Source organism: Topomyia yanbarensis, chromosome 3, assembly GCF_030247195.1.
Source record: "Topomyia yanbarensis strain Yona2022 chromosome 3, ASM3024719v1, whole genome shotgun sequence".
NCBI lineage: Eukaryota > Metazoa > Arthropoda > Insecta > Diptera > Culicidae > Topomyia > Topomyia yanbarensis.
Window position 1 is genome coordinate 378,384,552 of NC_080672.1, and position 16,353 is coordinate 378,400,904.

The following is a 16,353-nucleotide window of genomic DNA, read 5'->3' on the forward strand; positions in this document are numbered from 1 at the left end:
TTTTGTATCAGTCTTGATGTACAAAGCCTAATATTTCAATACTCTTCCCCGCTAGTTCTGGTAAATTTTCACCTCCGGAGGAAAAAGCAACTTCCTCCATTTCGATTCTCACCGACGGCCGCTGATTAAAGTTAATCGCAGATCAGCCAAGCCAGCGCAGCGATGTGTGATTGTATTCACTGGGAAAACTTACCATCTGGTCTCGCGTCTCGCTGCTGAGGCTTTGTGTTTGTATAGTAGTTTGCTTTAAACAACCTAAAATCATCCAGCGTGCATTACAAACATCCGAACCACGCTCGGAGGCACATCACCGTTTATTCATCCGGCATTGCCTTGCATCGGTGGAAGGTGGATTTTCGAGCCAAGTCAAGTTTGCGAAATGTTTCGCGTGGTCGTGTATGAGGAAGTAAATTTTGGCATTAATTGATACTTCGAACAATCGGACGGTCGCGAATGGTTATTGCAATTGTACGAACAGGCAGCAGTGGTGAGGTTTAGTACAGTGCAGTGCAGTGCAGCATTATCTCATCAAGCTTACAAGACTGGTAGTGTGACTTGCATACCAAAGGCCCCCTCAGCACGGCTTGGCAGGCAAAAGTGACTGTTGCAAAAATATACACATGTTCGAATGCATTCGGCTAGAAAAAATAAGCGCATAGTACCTTGTAGCAGTTCGGGGCTCGGTTTGCATCAAACCATTTTATGGCGATACTGAGAATAGTATTTTGTGGCTTTTCGTGTTGCTACTTCTTACGGAGTGCTTTGGTTCACCGTGTTACAGCAACGGCACCTGCTCAGTTTAGTCCGCGTGTGTCGAAATTAAGCTGATGTTAGTTAGTCGATCGCTGCGGTTTGCCAAGAATAGATGCTCATTCGGTGTGATTTAGAACTTTAGGAACGTGATATTTTTGCGAACCCGATTCTTGCTGGCAACGTTGAGTGAACATGAAGAAATTTGTGATAATTGTGAGTAAAACTGGTAGTAGTGATTAATAAAACTGTTGTACCATTCAGTTTTAAGAAAATGGTTCGAATAAATTTGTTTTGATGTTTGAAAGATCATTGATAATAATAATGTGTATCCAAATTCTACGAAACGTTCTTCTCAGCAAGTTTAAGCCAACCCACCTTACTATGCTCTAAGTGCGTAGAATGAATGTTTAGTCGTTTTATAGAATAAGTTACTCAGAGTTTCGTATTTTTCCAGAAGAATCTGGTAGTTTTGCATTATAGACGCCTCTTTCACTAAATAAAGAGTGAAGAAAACAGAGAATAAATCAACATTCTGATCACGTTGGAACCTAGTGATTCAAACATTTCACTGAGACACTAATCTAAGAATACTTTAGAATCTTCAGGTTAGATTTGTGTAGGTCGTGATTAATATGCTTCTATAGAGACAAATCTTAACCTTGGACATATATTTAATTGATTTTAAAAATAATCTGGATTCAGTCAAATTTCAATACTTAGAACACCCACACAGCTACATCGAACAGTATTTAAAATATTTGAATAATTTAGCCCTTCAAATGCCCAGTCAAAACTCTGATTAACCAAGCTTCTCATCTAGTTCAGAGCAAATGCTAAATATTTCTATAATGATCAATTTAACATTTCCGTTCACTGCTTTGTTACTTATCCGCTGTACAAACAGTAAGGTTTCATTGTCTTTGTGGTGTGAAGAGCAAATATGTACGAGAACGACAGAGAAAGAAAGTTTCCTAACGGGTTGTGAATACCTTTGTGGCTGAAAAACAAAATTATATAACAGTTGGCGAGATGGAATGGTTACTGACGTGGAAAAAAGAGCTTAAGTATGCGAAAGCTCGCATATGCAGTTCCATCATATGCGTAAAGCAATTTATAACGTTCAACGGTTTAACCAGGGCTGTCAAGAGCCGCGTCGGGTCCCAAGGCTTGTATTACTGCCGGGCCGTTTAAACCAAAGCCCTCTAGTTCAGTATGAGTTAGTTTTTCTTCAGCCATGGGAAACTCGTGAGTCCGTGGTTTCTAATACAGTGTGTCCCACATTTATACTTCCACCCCGTTTTTTTCAGGATAACTTTTTTTTTCTTTCGACCAAACTGCACCAATTTTTCCAGTGTTTGTTTTGAAACTTAATCAACGATGTTTCCCGAAATTTGGAAGCTCTGGTACGTTTGGTTCATTTGTTATGACAGTTTAAGTGAAAAAAGTGGTGTCCCACATTTAAACGTTCACCCAACTATTTTTTGGATAACTTTTTACTATTTTCTATATTTCCTGCTCTGAGCTTGGTTTAGAATGAACTTTGCAACTGACGAATACTGCTTCGCGTTGTCATATACATCACGAACCATCATACTCGAAACATTTGCAATCGGGATAACGTCCTGAGAAATCGATATTTGAATGACCTCCGATATGTATGACAACGTAAAGAAGTATTCGTCAGTTGCAACGTTCAAGAAAGCAATTAAATCATTCTAAACCAAGCTCAGAGCAGGAAATATAGAAAATAGTAATAAATAAATGCCAAAGCAAATGAAACTTGAATTCAAAAATGATGGAAATTCGATTGACTGATAAACGTAGTGTTGATTAATACCGGATATTTACTTTAGTAAAGCATTCTTTGGGAACAACTATATTTTTTTCTTAGTGAACGTATAAATGCAGGAACAACTTTTTTCACTTAAACTGCTATAATTAACGAACGAAATGCAGCAAAGCTTCGAAATTTTGAGAAACATCGTAAATTAGGCTTTAAAATAAACTTTGAAAATTTGGTGCAATAAGTTTCAATGAAAAAACGTTATACATAAGGAACACATTTTTCACTTAAATTGCCATAACAAACGAACAAGATGCATCAAGGTTTCCAAACTTCGAGAAAAATCGTTGATTAAGTTTTAAAATAAACGCTGAAAATTTGGAGCAGCTTTTGCGAATAGAAAAAAAGTTATCCAAAAAATAGTAGGGTGAACGTATAAATGTGGAACACCACTTTTTTACTTAAACTGCCATAACAAACGAACGAAACCAGAGCTTCCAAATTTCGAGAAACATCGTTGATTAAGTTTTAAAACAAACGCTGAAAATTTGGTGCAGTTTGCCCGTAACAAAAAAAGTTATCCTGAAAAACGGGGTGAACGTATAAATGTGGGACACACTGTAGTCTCCGGTTGACTCAGACAGGTGAATTTCGACAGTTTCTTATTCCGTGGTATTCAAATCGGGTAAAATTGCCATAGCTACGAGTGTTTCAATTTGCGGGTACTCAGGAATCAGGAAGCAGTAGCGTCTAGCTCAAATGGCACGTTCCCCATGTTGATCAGAGATTTGTGCCTTGCCATGAATCCCAACCCACCCTGTCTCGTCTTTTGTTTCACAAACCGAATATTGACGAATTAGTGCCTATAGAAATGGGATTCGATCTGCAGTCGAAAACCTCGTCTTAATTTGGTATACGCGTTTGATCACTGATCTGTGAGAAGATTTGCATGTATACTTGCTTTAATCCAAATTCTACCTAGATGTTGGTTGAAATTACGCAAACGTCTATTGTGGATTATATTTGCAATTGCATTTTTTTTTCGAAAAATCATGCAGAATTTGCATTTTGATTTTAAGTTTATTGCATCATCATTTATTACATGAAGGCATACGAGTTTAGGTGACTATTGGAACGCATACGTATATGTGATATTGTTCGGTATCTTAAAGCACTATAAGAAGATTCTATATTAGCACTTAAAGTTTTGTATAAAAGCTTCATAGCATTCATCTTCAAAAGCTTTTTAGCACGATGACTATGTTCTATATGTCGATATAGTGCTAGATTTAATGCTTTACATTTTTGGTGCATTGAAGCATTAAAAATACTTTTACAAAAAATTATTACATGAAAAATATTTCCAATTTATATAAGTTTATCTCATATTGAATCCCAGAAAACCGTTTTTAATCGTAGATTTTATGCAGGTTTAAATAATAAACAATGTGCCATGGCTAACGTAGGAGCCGGTTTTAATATGCTGTGAGAATATGTAGGACCCGACAACAATATAGACACAGAAAGAAATAAGAAGACGCAAATTAAACAACTGCGAATACAGTGGGCAACCAAGTACTGCTGCTATTGGATGAACTGAACTTAATGTGCTGTAAATATACTAAAATACGAAAAGGTTATCCATTTTAATCACCTGTTAATAAAGGTCAGTCTACCTTTTCATCTCGCCCAGAGCAGAAACTAAAAATGGTTCCGTTATAGATACACGGTAAAATCGACTGCAGACGAATTGTGTTGCTATTGATTTCTTGGAAATGTCTTGTAAGACCAGCTACTCGGGAAGTGAAATAATTACTAAATGTGCAGATTGTGCTCAATCCGGGAGAAGTTAACGCGCTGCAAATGCACCATATCGAACAGTGAGAAACATTCACGGAACAACGAGCAGCACACCAACGAAATCTGCCACGTTAACAACATCATCCCCGTATACATAGGCAAGGGCTCTAGAGAGATGTGCTCACACGAATTGGTCGGTGTTAAGTCAGACCGGACTAAGTCGCAAAACATCAAAAAATAAGATAATGATAGCACTGGATAAAGAAGTTCTTCAGCTACATTAGACTTTTGCCAGATTTGAAATATGTAACAATAAACAAGAATTATGGCAAAAATAATTTTTCAATTATAACGTAAAGGATGCTGCGATTCAAACTTTAAACTTGTTTTTCTCGAAATCAATTTCTTGTCACTTAGTCCGGTCTGACTTAACAACGACCAATTATCTCCACACGCCTCTGACATCGCGATTAACAAATTTATGTCAAGATACGGAGAAGTGGTTCCATAAGAGCTGTAACTTCGCATTTTTTTTATTATTTATTAGTTTTAACCTTGAAGGTCATTCACTATTATTAATATAAGAAAATATACATTTCAGTTTTCACTATTTCATTTTTTAAATGTAGCTATATCATTTTCCCCAGCTTCATTATTGTATAGTTTCAATCTATCTTCGGATTCCCGTGAAGATGCTCGCTGGTTGTTGTGAGATGCAAACTTCGCATTTTCCCGGGTATCCCTAACGTTGTTCTTGTGGTGAGAATGCTTCCGTACAAACCAACTTTTTCATACGTAACCATTCTATGCTGATCAACCAAAAATGGGACATTTCATCAGAGAATACTGGTTATGCAACCATGGTAGATCCCTATGCGCGAATTCTACGAAAAGACACTGCACCACGGAAACTTTGTGCAAAAGCAGCTAAGAAAACCTAACTATAACCGTGAACAGCACAGTGTTATCTTATGCCAAACCACAAACGGCTACAAAACCAATATCTACGGATCTGACAGGAACCAAAATTCACTCAACAACAATCACGCCCAGTGTATCCAAGCCAACAACCGGCACCACCAGCAAAAAGCGAACGTAGATGAGGATGGATGCGTTTGTCCGTGAACTCGCATTTCTTTTTGACGCTCTATTGCTTTCGAAAATACTTTAAATTGGCTTCTCAGTATTTTGCCGTTTATTCCGTCGATTCAAGCAATAAAACTCGTTTTTTGAACTTGTACACAAAGTATACAACTCCCTTAAGAACGTTTGTTTTATCAAATGTCAAATATCAAATAAAGTTTTCATTTTTATATGCTTTCATCATATAACAATTTATTAAGGCGAATGATTACAAAGAAATTACTATTGCTATTTTTTGATCTTCTATGAATACCGGACGTGTTCGCCAATCTTTCGGGTAAGATCGCGGGCCCCCAAATACGATCCGGGCCCCAGGGCAATTGCCCTGGCTGCCTCCCCCTCTCATCGGGCCTGCGAATAGCACTAGGAGAAGCTTCTTCTCAGGTATTCCCGACGGAGTTCATGTGATGAGAATGTGATTGATACAACTTATCCCTTCATTCCTGACCATCTGAAGCAAATATTATGGTTCTATCCACACTTAGATCATGCTGCGCATGTACGCAAGTCAGATGCTTGTGTGTCTGTTCTGTTATAAGACGGAACATAAACGGAAATTCCTGTGCTGAAGCTGCAAAGTAAAATTTATTGAATGTAGTAAAACCAACCAATAGCCATCAAAATATGCTAGACCGTAACGGGTTTCTCAGCCAATTTTTACAAAAAATACAATCGTAGCAAAGTTAAAACACCGGACCATTAGTAAAAAGGAAGCTGCAGCGATGATGATATGGATGTGTATGATAACGTGACAGAAGGTCGACTGGTTGATCCTCAAGCTACAATAAATGCTTCAGCAAATGTTGTTTCCATGTCGCGAAAAAAATCTTCAAGCGTAGCAGTAACTAGTACGCACAAGATGTGACAGACAATCGAAGATTATTTTAGTTTTTCTACCCACATAAATGTATAAAAGACCTAAGGCACAGTTAAGCCTACGCATTAAGCCATGTCAAAAGCCCTAAAAAAGCATGAATCTGATAGTTTGTTTAAATTCATGTGATTGTTTAATGTGGACGATGTGGCCAAAAGCAGCAGATGATCCTCGCCAATATGTTAGTTGCCCTCGTAGCCTTCTCACATGCATAATCGACATGGCTGTTGTAATTTAACCGATCGTCAACTATCACACCCAGGTGCTTCAGCACATGCATCAATGGGATTGAGTGTCTGCCGACGCTGATCGGCTGATCGCGAAAAGCTGCATTTTTTCGGTTGCTGACCAGCACATGATGTGCCAGCTAAAACTTGACATCAGCCATCCACGTTTCCACGATGCCTATTGTCTCTGCCGTCAATATCTCCGCTTCCTCGAGAGTCTCGCCGGTGATCGTCAGGACAGTGTCATCTGCCAAACCGACGATCTCGACCACCCTGGGCAGTTGCAGCGTTAGCACTGCGTTGTACATTATATTCCAGAGCGTTCGGCCGTGCATGGAGTCCTGAGGTAGTCCGCTGTGACCCTAATTGACCTTTGTCCCATGTTCGTCTCGTAGACCAGTATTCGGTTCTATAAGTAAATTCTCAGAACCTTGGCACTTTTGAATGCGTTCTTTAAATCGATCGACATCACGGTACAGTAGCGTTTACCTCTTCTCTTTTCCTTCAACACTTTCTCCGCGCTCGCGATGACTTTGCGGATGGCGTCCACCGTCGAGATCCATTTCCGGAATCCGACCTGCCTCTGCGATAGTTCTTTTTCACTTTAAGCGTAGGTCGTTAGCCTGTTGAGGATGACTCTTTCCTCTTTACTAAGAGTATCCAGCAGACATATATGCCGATACGATGCTGAATCTCCTGGTGGTTTCCCTGGTTTTGGCAGCAACCGAAAACGCTAGGATCGCAGTCTTCAGCGCTACTTTGGGGATACCATCCGGTCCAGGAGCTTTCTTCCCTTTCAGCCCTTTTGCCACAATAAGGAGCTCGTCGATGGAAACTCGATTGTCACTAGCATTTCCACCGTCTGTATCAACGTACAGTGTAGGCGGCCATGCGGTTACGTCGTGCTTCAGGAAAAGACCCTCCCCAATAATTTTCAGTTTGTCGGAACACATTTCGACTGGCGTCATTGGACCCTTGATCCTGGCCATAACGTGATAGGTGATATCGGTGCCTTGAGTCCGGCCACAAGTCGTACGAATGCAGAGGGAATAGACAGGAACAAATTATGTCGTCGCTGCGACGAGGAGGGTCATAAAGAGCGGGGCTGCACTAAGGCGCGTAAATGCCTTATCAGCACCGCTAAGAAGCCCGTAACCATGCTATGGGTGGACCTTCGTGTCCCTTCGGTGAGGCCAATAAGAGGAAGCCGTGAACGTCACACAGCTAAATCTTAACCATTGTACAGCTGCACAACAGCTGTTGTGGCAGTTGGTCTCGGAGTCGAGAACAGATGTCGCCCTCCTATCCGACCCGTACAACATCCCTGCCGGCAACGGCAATTGGGTGACGGACGGGCCTGGGATGGCGGCAATCTGTACAACGGGACGGTTCCCGGTTCAAGAGGTAATACACTCCTCCGCCGAGGGTGTTGCGATTGCCAAGATCGATGGTGTGTTCTATTGTAGCTGCTACGCTCCACCAAGGTGGCCCATAGAACAGTTCAACCAAATGATCGACAGGCTGTCGTCAGACCTAGTGGGCCGGAAACCGGTAATCATAGCGGGAGACTTTAACGCTTGGGCAGTAGTGGGGCAGCCGCTGTACAAATAGCAGGGGCTAAGCGCTACTGGAGGCGCTTGCGAAATTCGACGCTGTGTTAGCTAATAATGGCTCAGTTAGCACATTCCGTAGAAACGGGGTGGGACGCATGGATTGACGTAACATTTGCCATAGCGATCATTTAGCAATTCGCTTTAGGATCAACTATGGCGTGTAGCATCTGAGGGCGGGAGATCCCCGTCGGGTACGCGGGTGGAAGTCCAATCACTTCGACATCGAAGCTTTCACCGCGGCCCTGGGACTGGAGGCCAACACCGACAGTCTAAGCGGGGATGCGCTGGTAGCCGTTCTATCACGCGCGTGCGACGCCACTAGGCCGAGGAAAACCCTGCCAAGAAACGGCAGACGCCCGGTATACTGGTGGAGTGCCGAGATTGCAGTTCTACGATCATCCTGCCTCAGAGCTAGACGTAGGATGCAAAGAGCCCGCGCCGAGGATGCAAGAGAGAACCGCCGTGAAGTGTTTCGAGTTGCGAAATTGGCCCTTAACAAGGCCATTAAAAGCAGTAAGAGAGCGTGTTTCGACAACCTGCGTGAGAGTACCAACGCTAATCCGTGGGGTGACGCCTACAGAATCGTGATGGCCAAGACCAAAGGGGGCTCTTCACCCCCAGAACGGCCTCCGGACCGGTTGGCGATGATTATCGAAGTACTCTTCCCGTCTCGTGCCACAAGCCCCTGGCCACCTGAATCACGAGACAGTGTGGGCGCGGCCGAAATGGTGGTTCCGGTGACGAATGAAGAACTACTCGCAGTGGCTAATTCTCTAGCAATGAACAAAGCTCCAGGGCCGAATGGAGTTCCAAACAGCGCTCTCAAGGTAGCGATCATAGCGAATCCGAACATGTTCAGGCTAGCTATGCAGAGAAGCCTTGACGAGTGCCGCTTCCCCGATAGATGGAAAAGGCAGAAATTGGTGCTGTTGCCAAAACCCGGAATGCCGCCAGGCGACCCATTGGCGTACAGACCAATCTGTCTGATCGACACGACTGGCAAATTGCTTGAGAAGATCATCCTCAACAGGCTAACCCCGTACTCAGAAGGCACGGACGACCTGTCAAGCAACCAGTTTGGTTTTGGAAAGGGTAATTCCACGGTGGACGCTAATAAAGACTGCCGAGGCTTAGCCTACCGGTGGATCTGTACCTGATCCTAGAAAGTTATTTCCAGATCCGCGTACTGCTATACGAGACCGATGTCGGTCAGAAAAGGGTTCCTATTACCACCAGAGTCCCGCAGGGCTCGATCCTACACACCCGAAAATAATGAAATCAATACAAATGTAAACAATACAAAGCTTGACTCAAAAATTTGATTGAAAGTTAAATTGAATGCTTCGGTTTATTAAAAAGACAGAACAATATATGTCCCGATTTTATCAATGTCCCTGTTTTATCAGCCTAAAATTCGCCAAGGGGATGATAAAAACTGGTTTTCACTGTATTTTCAAATGGAACATACACACTGGAGAATGTTTGCACTGCTTCTTATATTGCTGACTTGGCCGGTACATGTTCAAATTCTTTATGTTTCATAGTTTCTATTTCTTCTGAAGGAAAGTCAGCGTTTATGGCTATGAGGACTCCACCTCCAGACTTTTACTAACGTAAAAACTATTGTGCCAAGAATTATATTAAAAGAAGATGAAATTATTTTTTGTTGAAATTCTATGACTTTGGCTGGGCTTTTAATTCGATTAAAATTTTGACAATTGACTAAAATTTCAATCGAATTCTGTTGGGGATGCGAAAAAGTTTTTGGAATATTTATTGTACTTACGTTTCTATCTTCTTCCTCTATAGGCATCGTTACTATCAAAAATTCGATATTCCAAATTTATGCGTAGCTTTGCTGAGTTGTCGAATGCGGCGAGTTCTTTGGCTTGATAAAATTTTGTTTTGGGGCCGAGGTCTGTTGCTTCTTCATCTGGCTTCAGCCCATATTCCTGATAGGCTTCGATAAAAATGCGCAGATGACCAGGTGCGGTCGGAAGTCCTTCGGATGCTAGCGTCATTTTAGTGCTGGTCGGCGTCATTCCTTCCACGCACATAGATGGATGTTGGTCTGTCATATATGCCAGGTATAGGCGTACAATGTTCATTAGGCTTTGGATCCAAGAATACCTTTTTGTAGGTGACCCTTGGACCCTGGCCTGGCGGTATTGATTCCAGAAGCCAGTAGTCGTGGGTTCGAGTATCAATCAGGAAGGATTCTTAATGTTAGTATGATAATAACATCATGCAATGTTCTGTACACTAAGAATCGGTTGCGAAATCATTGAAAAAGAAAGGCTAAGCACTGTTACGGAATGTAGTACCATGGCTTTGCTTTTGTTCATTCTCGCCGCTAACAGTATTTCGATAATTTATTTAATTGTTCTATACAGTAATATTTATATCTCTATTATTACCTTTCAATTCTTATAGATCAGTGTCATCCTAGTGCTAAGCACCGTTCCAACGCCACCGGTCGAAGCCACTGTTGTGCGGTTATTTACCGAGCTGCTGCAGAATAACGTGGCCGGCATTCCATTGATTCACAAAACCGAGGAGTTCGATTTCGATCCGGAAATTAGCAAAAAGCGTCGTGAACTATATTATGAGGTAAGATTTCCGCTAAGTATTATTTGGGTTCAATAGTAAAATGGATGAATAGTTTCAAGCTTTTAAAAATGATTGGGTTTGATGTTTGGAGACAATTTCTTTGATGGAAATCATGCTTACTTTACGACTCCGTCTTCCATGACCTTCTGATTGACGCAAGTGTGCAAACCTTTTAAAGTGTGACTCAGTTCGACTGTGAGTTTAATGACTTACCTAGGCTACGTTTAAAGTAAACTGCTATGTTTGATAGTTTGGCGTTTTCTATTTACTCGTATCTAGCGTTTGGGTTGCGCCGCAAACGATCGTTTTGATTTTTCTTCGAAGACAGACACAGCACAAGTATTACTGTATTTCCCATATACAATATTGGTATAGTTAAAACAGGATAAAACAAACAATTTTAATACTAATGTTTATTAGAGTTATTAGCGTTACCATTATTTTTTTTTGAAGTAGTGGTATAAGAGGACACCAAAACCCAAGAGTAGTATTCAAGCTCAGTAGAAGCAACTATATAACTCCTAATGATTTATAGAAATATAAATTTATAGACTCATAATATTTTATATTACATATTAAAACATCATCTGCAAAAAATAACCTGATCTAATTGAGTTTCTATGAAATGGGATAATAAAGTTTTTTCCTAGTGCATACATGAGATATTTAACAACAGACGATTAAAATAATTACGTCCTTGAAACACTATGAAAACATAATTGCTGTACTTTAAAAGTCGCTCAAAACAACAGCCATGAACAGTCACTTCGATAAGTAAGTTCGGACAACTCGTACACTTAGGGATTTCACCATACACAAAACGAACACTCTCACGATCAAGTTCAATGAGCTCGGTTGACCTTAGATACCAGGTAGATTATTTTCGGTTCATCTTTTCCGCTGACCGTTACTACGATCAGCTGTACCGGTTCGTCTGTTGTTGATCTTTTTTTTCGGCAACTGCAGCCAACCGTCGAGTTGTGGCGCATGGCAAGGTCTTTGCCGACCGGTTTCTCTCGTCTCTCGATTTCCCCTACCGGTAAATTAACACATTCCGTTGAACCAATTTTCAAACTCTTTAAGCTACTTCCTTATATTCATGAGTCAGTATTGGAAACCGAAACTAGCCGTTTGATCACGCATCGATTCTTTTTAATTAAATAATGTTTTTGTTTTTTGTTTTGTTTTCAGCAACATGGTTACCGAGGCGAGAAGGCCATCCAACGAGTGGGGCTGGGAATCGATGGCAAACACAGGGAACGAATGGAACACCAACGACTAAGGGACGAAGGACATCTGAACGGATTGAATGATCTGCAGCCCTAGGGCGCTAGGTTCGACTACAATTGGAACCTGTTATTGAGCTTGTTGTGAACGAGCTGTCGTGAGACTGATTGGAGGTGCAATATAGTTTTGAAAATTGAAAATGTTTATCAACAAAGCTTTATCGGAGTTGGCTAACGTTTATGGTCGTCATGTACACCGTGAAAGTTACTTCGCTTCATTTTGAATCATTCGTTGCGTAATATTAACAATAATAATAACAAAACAAAACTTAAAGTGGTGATGTTTTACATAAAATATCAAATGCTGTGAGATTAATTTAATAAACAGAAAACAATGTTTTTATCACTGCTGCTGGAAAATAGTCACTGGAAAAGTAAACGAAAACCATATACTACTCATCATAAGGAAATTTTCAAAGTTCGGGACTATCGGGAACCTGGGGAGACTTGACCAAGCGCGAGAATCAACAAGTAATAAAATCATATATTTGAGACTAACCATAAATTACGTAAGGCTTTAGGGGGGTTGCAGAATTTGTTACGTAATAAAGGGGGGGGGCAGTGGGGGTAGAGATATTTGTGAGTCAATTTTGAGCAATATTTGCGACACGTGCTTTATGAAGACCTCTTATCAGATCGTTAAAATTGTTGGAAAAATTGTTTGCTAAGTTCTTCTATACCATAATATAATTTTGAAAATTGAATGAAATGAATGAATAATTATCTAATAAGGGTTGCTTAGGAAATGGTAAGCACCAATACGACCCATATTAAAACCTCAGTTGCATGATTGCCGGCCGTCACCATCTCCATCGTCCACGGGGAAGGATTACTTAGGGGCCATACACAAATGACGTAGCTTTTTTTCGGCGATTTTTGACCCCTCCCTCCCCCTCGTAGCATTTGGTCACAAAATTCTAACCCCCCCCCCCCCCTCGTAAATAACGTAGCATTTACCTACGCCCTCCCCCTCGTCCCGTGCAAAGTGGCCGGGGGATGAAAAAAAAATAAAAATGTTTTTCAATTATTTGAAATACATGTTTGACTATCAACATTTTCATTAAAAAGGCAAGTTGCGTTCAAAATAAGCCCATTCAATGGCAAATATAGTGTTAATTATTTTTTTAAATTTTATATGGCAAGGGGAGCATGAAGGGAAGTTCTCTAAGTTCACAATCCTGCAGCCGCCAATGATTCTAAGAAGCATACGTTCATCTTAATTAAATTACTAAATTTTGTTTGGTTGGATCCGAAGTGAAAATTTAATTCAGCTACCTAACTAAGCCTGCTAGCTGGCAACATTAGCTAATGTAGCAAGTTAAATCCGCATACAAAATCTTTTCGTATTTTTGCGAACTTGTAATTCCGCTTAACGTAAAATTTACCGCATGAAAAACCGCGTCAAAAGTAACTTGTTTAAATTTAAATTTATTTCTCTTGGGAATGGAGGATCATTAAGTTGTTTTCTCTAAACAATGGGTTTTAAACTTAATGATACGTCGCACAACTTCTGACCCTACCCTCCCCCTCGTCACACTTCGTCACAAATTTGGTATACCCTCCCTACCCACCAAAATGCTACGTCATTTATGCATGGCCCCTCACCTACTTAACAGGATGACGACGGTTCAATAGAATTCGAATGCGTGTGAAATTCCGCGCGAAATTCAGTGCGAAATTTCGCGCGGAATTTTGCACGGAATATCGCACGGAATATCGCACGGAATTTCGCACGGAATTTTGAACGGAATTTCGCATGGAATTTCGCACGGAATTTTCGCGTGAAATTTCGCACGGCATTTTGCGTGAAATTTCTCACGGAATTTCGCACGGAATTCCGCACGGCGGAATTTCACGTGGAATTCCGCACGGAATTTCGCACGGAATTTCGCACGGGATTTCGCACGGAATTTCGCACGGAATTTCGCACGGAATTTCGCACGGAATTTCGCACGGAATTTCGCACGGAATTTCGCACCGAATTTCGCACGGAATTTCGCACGGAATTTCGCACGGAATTTCGCACGGAATTTCGCACGGAATTTCGCACGGAATTTCGCACGGAATTTCGCACGGAATTTCGCACGGAATTTCGCACGGAATTTCGCACGGAATTTCGCACGGAATTTCGCACGGAATTTCGCACGGAATTTCGCACGGAATTTCGCACGGAATTTCGCACGGAATTTCGCACGGAATTTCGCACGGAATTTCGCACGGAATTTCGCACGGAATTTCGCACGGAATTTCGCACGGAATTTCGCACGGAATTTCGCACGGAATTTCGCACGGAATTTCGCACGGAATTTCGCACGGAATTTCGCACGGAATTTCGCACGGAATTTCGCACGGAATTTCGCACGGAATTTCGCACGGAATTTCGCACGGAATTTCGCACGGAATTTCGCACGGAATTCCACACGGAATTTCGCACGGAATTTCGCACGAAATTTCGCACGAAATTTCGCACGAAATTTTGCGCGGAATTTCGCACGGAATTTCGCACGGAATTTCGCACGGAATTTTGCACGAAATTTCGCACGGAATTTCGCGCGGAATTTCGCACGGAGTTTCGCAAGGAATTTCGCACGAGATTTCGCACGGAATTTCGCGTGAAATTTCGCACGGAATTTTGCACGGAATATCGCACGGAATTTCGCACGGAATTTTCGCACGGCATTTCGCGTGAAATTTCTCACGGAATTTCACACGGAATTCCGCACGGCGGAATTTCACGTGGAATTCCGCACGGAATTTCGCACGGAATTTCGCACGGAATTTCGCACGGAATTTCGCACGGAATTTCGCACGAAATTTCGCACGAAATTTCGCACGAAATTTTGCGCGGAATTTCGCACGGAATTTCGCACGGAATTTCGCACGGAATTTCGCACGGAATTCCACACGGAATTTCGCACGGAATTTCGCACGAAATTTCGCACGAAATTTTGCACGAAATTTTGCGCGGAATTTCGCACGGAATTTCGCACGGAATTTCGCACGGAATTTCGCACGGAATTTCGCGCGGAATTCCACACGGAATTTCGCACGGAATTTCGCATGAAATTTCGCACGGAATTTCGCGCGGAATTTCGCACGGAATTTCACACGGAATTTCGCACGAAATTTCGCACGAAATTTCGCACGAAATTTCGCACGAAATTTCGCACGGAATTTCGCACGAAATTTCGCACGGAATTTCGCACGAAATTTCGCACGGAATTTCGCACGAAATTTTCTTTCGGAATTTCGCGCGGAATTCCACACGAAATTTCGCACGGAATTTCGCACGAAATTTCGCACGGAATTTCGCACGGAATTTCGCACGGAATTTCGCACGGAATTTCGCACGGAATTTCGCACGGAATTTCGCACGGAATTTCGCACGGAATTTCGCACGGAATTTCGCACGGAATTTCGCACGGAATTTCGCACGGAATTTCGCACGGAATTTCGCACGGAATTTCGCACGGAATTTCGCACGGAATTTCGCACGGAATTTCGCACGGAATTTCGCACGGAATTTCGCACGGAATTTCGCACGAAATTTCGCACGGAATTTCGCGCGGAATTCCACACGAAATTTCGCACGGAATTTCGCACGAAATTTCGCACGGAATTTCGCACGGAATTTCGCGCGGAATTCTACTCGGAATTTCGCACGAAATTCCGCACGGAATTTCGCATGGAATTTCGCGCGGAATTCCGCACGAAATTTGCACGAAATTTCGCGCGGAATTTCGCACGGAATTTCACACGGAATTTCGCACGAAATTTCGCACGGAATTTCGCACGAAATTTCGCACGGAATTTCGCACGAAATTTCGCACGGAATTTCGCACGAAATTTCGCACGGAATTTCGCGCGGAATTCCACACGAAATTTCGCACGGAATTTCGCACGAAATTTCGCACGGAATTTCGCACGGAATTTCGCGCGGAATTCTACTCGGAATTTCGCACGAAATTCCGCACGGAATTTCGCATGGAATTTCGCGCGGAATTCCGCACGGAATTTGCACGAAATTTCGCGCGGAATTTCGCGTGGAATTTTGCATGGAATTTCGCACGGAATTTTGCTCGGAATTTCGCACGGATTTAGTTTTACCTTCAAAGTTGATTGATTCGCTATTGCATATCTCTACGTCGTTTGTCTTTTCTCTTAGACTCGTTGAATTATTGTTGTGATTTAGGCGATTTAAGCATCTAACAATAAACCTGTATATCACATGTAATGCAAACCATAAAACTAACTCAATTAGATT

The 16,353-nt window shown here is 41.9% G+C and overlaps 1 protein-coding gene across 1 annotated transcript; it reads left to right on the plus strand.

The window, feature by feature from the left end:
- Window positions 1-294: 294 nt before the first annotated feature.
- Window positions 295-12,405, plus strand: LOC131688153 (uncharacterized). The gene is made up of 3 exons (XM_058972317.1): window positions 295-966; window positions 10,627-10,803; window positions 11,995-12,405. The coding sequence occupies exons 1-3, from the start codon at window positions 946-948 to the stop codon at window positions 12,127-12,129; spliced, it is 333 nt and encodes a 110-aa protein (XP_058828300.1). The 5' UTR covers window positions 295-945; the 3' UTR covers window positions 12,130-12,405.
- The last annotated feature ends 3,948 nt before the right edge of the window (window positions 12,406-16,353 follow it).